At 37.2% G+C, this 10,777-nt stretch overlaps 1 protein-coding gene and 1 long non-coding RNA gene across 2 annotated transcripts; both read right to left on the bottom strand.

The window, feature by feature from the left end:
* Positions 1–849: 849 nt before the first annotated feature.
* LOC105339465 (limbic system-associated membrane protein) lies at positions 850–10,767 on the bottom strand. The gene is made up of 8 exons (XM_011445028.4): positions 10,129–10,767; positions 5,222–5,328; positions 4,599–4,806; positions 3,711–3,851; positions 3,268–3,393; positions 2,648–2,938; positions 1,984–2,259; positions 850–1,867 (listed from the first exon to the last, which is right to left on the bottom strand). The coding sequence occupies exons 1-8, from the start codon at positions 10,172–10,174 to the stop codon at positions 1,794–1,796; spliced, it is 1,269 nt and encodes a 422-aa protein (XP_011443330.3). The 5' UTR covers positions 10,175–10,767; the 3' UTR covers positions 850–1,793.
* On the bottom strand, positions 6,605–7,720 carry LOC136276574 (uncharacterized). The gene is made up of 2 exons (XR_010715088.1): positions 6,940–7,720; positions 6,605–6,707 (listed from the first exon to the last, which is right to left on the bottom strand). It is a non-coding gene; the product is annotated as an uncharacterized lncRNA (long non-coding RNA).
* Positions 10,768–10,777: the final 10 nt, after the last annotated feature.

Genomic DNA, 10,777 nt, shown 5'->3' with positions numbered 1-10,777 from the left:
GGATTATGGCCAAATTCACAGTCCACAACTTCCTTTAAAATTTAAACCCGAATAACAGGAATGTCAAGAGAAAGGGAATTGATAGCATATTTCCTACGTACAACAAATTAATTTATATTGTTTTACAAGTGCTTTGCAACTTGAAAATCAATTAATATTAATTGAAATTATGCTGAAAATCATTTATTCATACCAATAGAATATTAAGAGGTAGGCCGAGATTTTGACAAATTATTTACTGTAAACCAACTTTTATTCGCGGCGACTTTATTTCGCAATTTCCTGGAAATAAACAGGATCGCGACGACTAATTTTCGCGACCAAGCCTTATCCAGACCCATGTTGTGATAAGAATCAAACAACAAGGGCTGGTTCGCGGTGAGAAATATTTGCGACAACAAGGCTCTCGCCAACCTCGCAAAAATTTCTCGCACACGAATATAAGTTGGTTTACAGTACTTAATTGAACATTATTTTACACCCACCTTGCTAACCAATCAGATAAAGCAACAGGAAATAATTTGATTTCCATTGATAGAATTGTTATATTGTCAGATACAGTATGAATTTTACAATCGACAGTTAAACGAGGAAACAGCAGAGGACTTGATAATATATAAAATTATTGATTCGTCACTATATTTATAATCATTCAAGATAATAAATGACTGGTAAAAGACAGAGGTACAAAGGGTTATTCATTAGCTCTGATACTTTTAGAACTGTCATTTTTATAGGCACAGGGTCTATTCATTCAAATGTGTACATGTAATTCTTAAATCTTGCTAAAAAGGCATTCAGTCACACAATCTTTTGTTTTGTGGGATTTCTTACAACAGAAAAAAACCATTTCTGACCAATTTCATTCTTTTATTCTCACAACCAGCAAAAATGTATCCTGCTTTTAAATCATTCCTAAATAAAAATCTAGTGATAAAACTCATGCAAAGTTTATAAAATACAATTCTTTTTAAAAACAAAACAACACAGCTAAAACAACTACAGTATTATACTACTGTACTGTAAATGAGGCAGTATGAATAATTAATGTGTACATTAATGAATGTCTGAGACAAAAATTAATGTGCTTTTATCCATTTCAGACTGTGATTTTTAGTTCAAAAATCATCATGCTGTAATGTAGAGAACATGTATGAAAGACTGATATCCCTAACAATATCAATAAAAATGTACAAGACATGGAGATCCTTTGGCACAAAAAACAAATTAATAAATATATACACATAATACTGCATAATGATTTGAAAAATTAAGGAACATTATTTTGTTACAGAAAGTACACATAAATGAAAGAAACAAAACATATTTTTAAGATTTGATTGTTTTGATGATGAACAATGTTATTAAAATTATGTTAAAACATTCATGCAGCACTATATCATCATGTCACATGGGCATTAAGATTAAGCAAATTTTCATTTTGGATGAACTGTTTTAAGGGATTATTAATATTGTTATGAATTAATTAAATTCACACTATTAAAAAAAACCAATCCAGTTATTTAAAAAAAGAGATAATTATGTAATGGTGAATTCAGATCTTATTGCACAAAATGTTCTGAACACTAGAGACAAAGTTGTAGAAGTTAATAAGTTGGCTGTAAACCAGACTAGAATGACACATGAACAATATACACATATTGGAGCTCTCTCTCTCTCTCTCTCTCTCTCTCTCTCTCTCCGAATTTGAAAGAAGATCATCACAACCATTTCTCTTCAACAATTAAACTTAATTCTTTCTTTCTCGCTTTCTCTCTGCATACAACAATAAATTATATCATAAATAATACTGTAAAAACTAGGAGGATTATTGCTCTGTATGGAGAGGGAATGCTTGCACCATTTTCTGGAAGAGAAAAAAATCTTATTTAGGGTAAATCATATAAATATACAATAAAAAAAATTGAAACTCTTTTTTGTGATTTTTTGCATTTCTAAACATATAAAAAAAAATTAACATACCTTGATTACCAGGGTCAATTTCATATCCTGGACCTGTAGTGACAACTGGCTTGTAAGGGGAGGTAATCACTGGCCGGGCAGTGGACAGTGTGTGGACTGGTGGGGTGGGGGGCCTCTGGGAGGATGTAGAGGTCGTGGAGGGCTGCGGAGACCCAGGAGTGGATAGCCTGATGGTGGATCCTGTTGTTGATTGTGTGGTAGAGGTGGTGGTGGTTATTGTGGTAGTCGGGGCAGGAGTCGTGGTTGTCGTAGTGGTTGTGGTAGTGGTGGTGATTTCTGTAATGGGAAAACTCTGTTTATTTATGAAAAGTTCTGTACTGTCAGTGTGTTTCTGTTAACGGTTTAAGTGTAAAAGTAAATCATTGGAATCTGATTAACATCATTTGATTTACGAGCAGATAAAAGAATTAAATTTCAATCAGATTGTGTTTCTTTTGCTGCCTGCATTCTAATGGTAGACTTGACAATTCCAAAATACTTTTCTACCTTTTTAAAATTAACTAGATGAATAATTTGTTTTAATTCTATATAAAACTATCTTGTTTGAAGTTTACTTAATATTAAAAATTCTCTGCATATCTTCATATAAATCTCAAGATGCTGGTGCAGCGCGTTTCAAAAGGGTTTCCTTAAGATGCCCACAACTTCATGACCTTGCACTCACCATTCAAGGTCACATTGCCGACCGCTGTCCCATGCTTGTTCTCAGCCACACAGTAGTAGACCCCGAACCCCTGTGGGGGCTCCACCTGTTTGATATGGAGGTTCATCACGTTGGTGGTGGCATTCAGTGGGTAATCCAGGGGTTCGTAGTTCCAGTCGCGGACCAGTATCCGGTTATCCTTCTTCCAGTAGTTCCTACCCTGGGGGAAACCCACCACTGTGCATTCTAAGTAAGCTAGCTTGCCCCTCTCCTGTGATAACTCCTGGGTTTTCACAATTATTGATGGGGCATCTGAAAACAGGCAGTTATATTAAATAGAGGGAAAAGAAAAAGTTGATTTCATTAAAAAAAAATCAAATTACAAATTAGGGGTAGAGATTTTCTAGCAATCTATTTTTCATACTAGTAATGTTGCATGCATATTAATTGCTGGATGAAGATGTATATTTCACCTTATTTTATATTATAAAGAAAATGGTAGAGTATTGACAAAAAATAATTTTCTGGAATCAGTATTAATTTATGTAAAAAATATTAAATAGAGCTAAGAGTTTAAGCTACAGTTTGTAATGATTACTAGTATATGTTTTGTATGTAATGATTGGATGATAAAGACTCACATTCCACATCCACTTTGATATGCCTGTAAGCCTGGGGAATTACTGCGTTAAATGCAGTACATGTGTACACGCCAGTCTCCTCCCGACTTATATTGGAGAGAACAAGCCGTTCTCCTGTATCCAGCTCTACAACCAGCAAATTCATTTCAGATATAAATTCTTGAGAAGGTAAATTTGTACTTTCACAGTGTCAATGTAGTAGGCTGGCATGGAAGCGCTTACTTGCATGAGCATTTTCTGCCACAGAGCATCAGATTATGAGAGTATGTTTTGTCTTCATTGTACTTTATCCTCTAAATATTTTTCAATAGAGAGATTCGAGCTTTTCAAATGTGTATTTCTTGAATTGAGTGCATGTATATTACAAAGATTGACCAAGAGATTAAATACAGTGCCTGTATTTATTCATAATTGTTGTAAACATTTAAATGGGGGGCACTTACGTTTAGGTTCACTATCTTTGAGCACATGCCACATGATTTTGGGGGTGGGGGATCCTGTGGCTCCACACACCAGGGTGACATCACTTCCTTCCAGCACTTGTTGGTCCTCACTAGATGAAGATGGAAGAATTCGTGGAGCAACTGTTGAAGAGGATATAGATTATACAGCTGTTAACAAAAAATATATGCATGCCTAAACTGTAAACAGAAGATAGAAGATATACAGTTGAACTGTTCCAACCAAGCACATTTGACCTAACACAAAACCAGACCCAAAAAACTGTTCAGGGTCTACTCAAGCACTGCAATGGATTTACTGTCAATGGATTTACTGTCAATGGATTTACTGTCAGTGGATTTACTGTCAGTGGATTTACTGTCAATGGATTTACTGTCAGTGGATTTACTGTCAATGGATTTACTGTCAATGGATTTACTTGGTGTCAGCTCTTGGAGTCCAGCTTACGCACTGAAGTGTGAAGCAGACCCCTCGTTTTTCTTACCGCCTCTAAGCATGCCAGCCCCTTGAATATTCCAAATGCACAGTTATGCAGAGATATTTGGACATATTTTTGTAGCACCCAAGTGTACTCCTGAAATCAGGGTCTGCTCTGGGTCAGCCTGGGTTCTACTTACAATCAGCCCTGGGTCTGCCATAGCAGACCCTAAGTGGACACAGAAAGCAGACCTAGACCCAGTCTTCTTTCGTAAGGTTGGGTCTGGTCAGTACTGTACATAACTGTAGGAAATCCATGCCCCTCTCTCTCTTTCACTCTCTCTTTCCCCCCTCTCTCTCCCCATGCATTTCCCCCCTCTCTCTCTCTCTCTCCATGCATCTCTCTCTCTCTCTCTCTCTCTCTCTCTCTCTCTCTCTTATTGAATCCTGACCTTGAACTTCTACTGTGACCTTCTTTGTCAAGGTTTCTGTGCTTGACTGTACTTGACATATGTACAGACCCTCATCCCCCGTCTTCACGTTCTTGATGACCAGGTTCCAGGAACTGATGTAGGGGTGAGTCAGGCTAAATCGGCGGTCTGGTGTCACAGCGTAATCCCCATTGAACAGAAGGGCGTGGCCTGGTCCAAACCACCTCACCTGTAAAATAGGACAGTAGGTTAATGCTCAAGGAAAATCTCACAGTAATTGTTAATCTATGCTGGAAACTAAAAACATCAGACTTAGATTATATTAAATATTACACTCAATCACTTAAAATATGGCTCATTTCAAAAGTTGTTTTGGATAAGTATTAGAGTATATTACCATGTACTAAGAGTTTAAACAAAAACATGCAGCCCCCCCCCCCCCCTTGATTTGTCGTCAATTGTTTTAAATTCAGAAATATAACTTGTCCTTTTGTATCACCGTATCTATGTTAGTATATGTATAATCAAACATTTTTTTCTATATCTTTGCACATCCTCTCATTGTAGAATTATTGGTATTTTAAAATTATGAAAAAGAAGTGATTTTTTTTCAAATATGAATCATATTTATAGGACATTCATACCACATTTCTGCCCAGATTCTCCACACTACAGGCTAACACGGTGGTGTCCCCTGCTTTCACAATCTGTTTGATCGGGGTGGTGTCCATCCACACCTCGCCATTACTACCTACAGTCAAACAACACATCAGTCATATAGAAACTTCATCAAAATAAATAAACTGGTTACATTTATTTTTTAAATACACAGACAGAAATGCATTTTAATACCTTAATCTTGTTCTTTAGTTTTTATGTTAGTTGTTTGTTAAACTAGTAAAAGCCTTAAAGGCTTCATCAAGTCCTACAAATAAAGATAATCAAAAATTCCAAAACTAATCTGAAGCACAGGTGCTTGTGGACTGGACCGTGCACTACCCCCTCCCTTTCTATTTTTTTTTTCATTTTTTTTTTAATTTCTTTTATTAATTATCGTTAACAACCCCTTATATATGTCTCCAGTCGAAAAATAACAAATATCACGACTCTGTGGTATTTTATATTCACACTCGTTTCCCCTATCTATAAAAATGAGAGGGGAAACGAGTGTGAATATAAAATGCCACAGAGTCGTGATATTTCTGTTATTTTTCGACTGGAGACATATATAAGGGGTTGTTAACGATAATTAATAATAAAAGAAACTTAAAAAAAAAAATTAAAAAAAAAAAATAGAAAAGAGTTGCGGGGGGGGGGGGGGGTAGTGCACGGTCCAGTCCACAACCCAGATAGCATGACTACGTTGGGCCAACGTTGGCCCTTAGTTGTTCATTACGTTGTACCAACGTTGGCAGACTACGTTGGGCCAACGTAATTTTGCTCATCGGCCCTACGTTCGTCCAACATGTTGGGCCTACGTTGGTCCAACATGTTCGACCAACGTAGGGCCGATGAGCAAAATTACGTTGGCCCAACGTAGTCTGCCAACGTTGGTACAACGTAATGAACAACTAAGGGCCAACGTTGGCCCAACGTAAAGATTACGTGGAAAATTACATTGGCCCAACGTCCTCTGTCAACGTTGGTCCATCCTAGTAAACAGCTGAGGGCCAACGTCGTGACAACGATCAAACTTTCAATGGCTAAACGTAGCATGTCGGCACTTATTCAATGTAATCCCAATTTAAATTCAACACTCTTGTTCAATATTAATTCCTGTTTGCTGTTTGGCTATTAAGATGCAGGAGTTCAAATATTCTATGCAACGAAAACATAGTATACAGATTTTATTCTTTCTTAGTAAAAATTTACACACATTTAAACACTTTTTAGAATTAAAAAGAATCGTTAGTATATTTCTTTGTCTCTGTATATTCCTTAGTAACAATCGAACTGTAGGGTCTGATCACTGTCCGGGTCACTGGCTTCAGTGGCTTGGGTTACCGCCTTGCTTTTTTTCTTTCTTCCCTTTTTTCCCTTCACCTTCACGGTCTTTGAAAAACGGAACCCGTCCTTCCCTATCTCTACATCTGTTGCAGAGGCACACAGTCTGTTTTTTTCTTACTGCGGCTGAAAATGTAAATTTTAGTTGCTATTTTTATTGTGCAATATGAATTAACGTTATTTGTTAAACTGTAAAGGAATGTATAATATGATTATGAATGCTTCTATATTTTTTTTAATTTAACTCATTGACAATTCAAACATTATATAATATAAAGAAACATTGCACAAGCATTCGATTTCTTGAAAGAAAACTATTACTTACATAAGTTAATATAATAAATTATCATGTACTTACTTTTTGTAGCATATATATCCCCAATCTTCTAATGTATAATTCGTAGAGTAGAAAAAACACTATTTACTATAGGTGTACACGCACAACGGTTGCAATATATTCGAAATAAAAAGTGGCAGTTTTGACCATCCTGGTTATATCAGATGACCGATCTCCAAGGAAACTGGCCAGTCCCATGCTGTGAGTAGCACTGACCTAGATACTTGGGCAGTAAAGGATCTCCGTCTGCCTCTTAATTTCGACACTTTAAGATTCGTTATGCAATAGGCGCTCCAGCTACACGTGTACATACAGCTCATCAGATTTATATAAACAATAAACATCCCTCAACAGAGCAACAATGGCCAACATCTATGAACCAACAGTTTTAAATAATCAAGCCCAATACAATTTACAATGCTCCACTAAATTTCTCAAAAAATAAAAAAAAAATCATTATCGGGTTTAAAATCTAACAACGAACCAACGTTGGGCCAACGTTTGACAGTTTAAAACTTTTTATATTAATAACATATATGAACTATTTTTCAACCCAAATTACTGAGATCTATATGCATACAATGTATCATGTTATGTATTCCAAAGTAAGAGAAATAGATTAAACTCAGCTAGTTATACATACAAACTTTTTAATTAACATTTTCATGTGTTAAAACATAATTAAGACACTATAAATTCCTTATAATTGCAATCAAAATTAACAGAGCAAATCACATAATTAAATCACCTATACCTTAAATTGTTGTGGTTGTGTTTATGTTATCTGTTTGTTTGTTTTAACTCTGTCATAAATCGTAGCATGTAAAAATAATGACCCAAAGTTGGCCCAACTGCGCATTACCAACAAATAAATGAGATCACATGGTTTATCTACGTTGGCCCACCCGTGGCCCAACAATGTTACACCAACAAACACTTAGTTAGAATTCATGGCATGTTAAGATGTTGGCCCAAGGTCGGGCCAACTGCGCATCACCAACAAATATAGATCATATGTTTTACTTTTGTTGGCCCAACGTTGGCTCAACATTGTTACACCAACAAACACTTAGTCGAAATTCATGGCATGTTATTATGTTGACCCAACGTTGGGCCAACTGCGCATTACCAACAAATATAGATCATATGTTTTATTTATGTTGGCCCAACGTTGGCTTAACATTGTTACACCAACAAACACTTAGTCGAAATTCATGGCATGGTAAGATGTTGGCCCAACGTTGGGCCAACTGTGCATTATCAACAAATGGAGATCACATGTTTTACTTATGTTGGCCCAACGTTGGCCCGACGTTGTCATGCCAACAAAGCAATCAATGTGCTATGAAAGATGTGTTATAATGTTGACCCAACGTTGGGCCAACATTGTGTGCCCAACGCCAACCATCGTCCAACGGTACAACCAATTACCAACGTTGGCCCAACGTAGTCATGCTATCTGGGAAGCACCTGTGATCTGAAGACACTATTTATGTAAAAGGTCCATACGTATCTAGGATATATGTACTAGTACATGTGTATTGTCAGTCATGACTTATGGAAGGTATCACAACTGAGCTCAGAACTCCACATACATGTACATGATCATATGCTTCATGCAAACACCTCCTCTTCTTATAGTTTTTGTTTACCCATCACATTCGAAAATGTATTTAATCAGCTTTCCGTATGCAAGAAATCGGTCTTTATTTTGTTCATATACTTGTCCAAATTTAATTATCTTCAGTTTAAATTCTCGCCTACAACCGAAATATCAGCATCTACTCGATATTTTTTTTTTGGGGGGGGGGGGGGTTATATTTATTAAACGATACTGGCTGATATAAACATACACGGAGATTTCGAGACATTTGACACTGCTCTAAATGTGCGTTTTCATCAATCTTGTACCGAACAGCCTGGCGGGACATTCACAGTACTTTATCGTAAGTCGGTCGTTGTTCTCCTATTTCCATATCATTTGAATGGCAGTAGCCTCTCTCCGGGGACGGAGAAACCATTGTGATGAAATATAGGGGTGAATTCCTGATTAGAAATTAGCTTCCGTGCTCAAGAAATCGGGCAACGGAAAATTGGGAATAATCAGTTAATTTGCATATAAATGCAAGAGAACAAAAAATATTGAATCTGTTCTCCATCGGGGATAGATTGGCAATTTACCCGAGGCTTACGATGAGGGCCTAAATGTATTTCATGCTCGCTCAATCGCTGTGTTTTGCTTTTATTGCTTGAGTTGGACGTTTTTTAGTTTTCTACAAATGAATTTTATCAGATAAAACATAAATCCCAATTTTCTTGAATTACGACGACAGATGGCCGGCGAGTGCTCCAGTGGTATGATATTGTTTGACAACTGTTTAATTCGACCCAACACGACTTATTTAATCAATTAAGGTCTCTGTATAATCATAATAGCACCACATTCCAAAACAGAAAATCCCGTGAGAGCTCGTACTCAGGACTGTGTGAGAGAGAGAGAGAGAGAGAGAGAGAGAGAGAGAGAGAGAGCACATGTGTTTCTGATATCTGACACTACCACGAGAAAAACTGTATGGAAAAATTTAATGTTTTCATGTCAATCCAACCAATCAAAGGAATGCCCGCGGGGCCCTCATCAACCAGGCTTACAACATCCTCCTTATAACAGCTCTATTACAAGATCCAGTGGATCTAGCGACCTCCGAGCCAGGAGTACTTTATAACAATGTGGGGTGCAGAGTGGAAGGATTAACATGGTTAATCTTCCAATACGAAAAAAAAATATACTTTGCACTTTCAAATGATTTCCTTTTAACTTAATATAATAAAACAAAATCCCATTTCAATCACAAGAATGATTTACAGACGTATGTAATTGTTTATTCATTATAATGCAGCTTCAATTAGATCACCGGCTATTCACGATAAACAAGTTTATGTGAGTCATGAATACAAAATAATACCAATAAGTAACAACAATTCATCATCCAGCTCAGTAACCGTAACGAAATTTCCTCGCCAAATTCATCTTGTTTTAGAACCACCACCTCAACCCCTTAAAAAAGGCGCGGGGGGGGGGGGGGTGGTTTCTGACACACTCGATCTACTCTAGTTTTCTATTGATCTCCAGGAACTATTTTAAGGTAGTTAATTACGGAGTGGCTCTGATAACATGGCTAACATCGTAATAATCCGAAAACTAGAACATACCTGGTAAAAAACACAGCCATGAGATTAAAACAATTCCAGTCAACATCTCCAGACTAGAATTCTTACAGTCAGTAATCCTGTTAAGACATTATTAACCATGGGTCACGAGTCTTTAAACAGTATAGAATGTACGGCGGTTGTTGTGTTGTTATCATCAGATCACACACTGATCCGTCAGGCTGGCATCTCTCGGGCAGGCCTGGTACTGACGTCCTGATCGGCTACCCGGGGGTCATAAACGTGTTCTTCCGTCTGTAACAGGCAGTCAGCTGATCGCTGGTACTCGCTATAAATCACTGCCCGTCCCTACGTCTCCAGTACGGACTACCGTGGTGAGCTATACTGACAGACGACACAGTCCCTATAGTATGGTCACAGAATCATCGATTTCTGCAGCAATATTCTCGGATATGCGACACTGCTATATCGATCACATCAAAACAATGATTCGTTTCGTCACACAGCTAATTGTATAACAGTTTCCAAATAGTCACATATAGGTATATGTACAGCTAGTATATAAATGTCCTTCCGGTTCGCTTAGCGCACCTGCTGTTTTGGAGGCAATGGACCGTAGAGCAAACAGACCATGTAATGTTACCTGACACAAAACGACTCTTGGTTTGATCTCCGAGTTTTCAGTGTTCTC

The sequence above is a fragment of the Magallana gigas genome, chromosome 6 (genome assembly GCF_963853765.1).
Source record: "Magallana gigas chromosome 6, xbMagGiga1.1, whole genome shotgun sequence".
In the NCBI taxonomy this organism is placed as follows: domain Eukaryota; kingdom Metazoa; phylum Mollusca; class Bivalvia; order Ostreida; family Ostreidae; genus Magallana; species Magallana gigas.
The sequence above is the reverse complement of the archived record's forward strand: the minus strand, read 5'-3'. Positions and strand labels throughout refer to the sequence as shown.

Coding starts and splice junctions, on each gene's coding strand:
- LOC105339465 (XM_011445028.4), bottom strand. CDS start 10,174: ATGTTGACTGGAATTGTTTTAATCTCATGGCTGTGTTTTTTACCAG. Junction 4,807..5,221: donor AGAATCTGGGCAGAAATGTG/GTATGAATGTCC, acceptor CCTATTTTACAG/GTGAGGTGGTTTGGACCAGG. Junction 2,260..2,647: donor CGGCAATGTGACCTTGAATG/GTGAGTGCAAGG, acceptor TTCCCATTACAG/AAATCACCACCACTACCACA.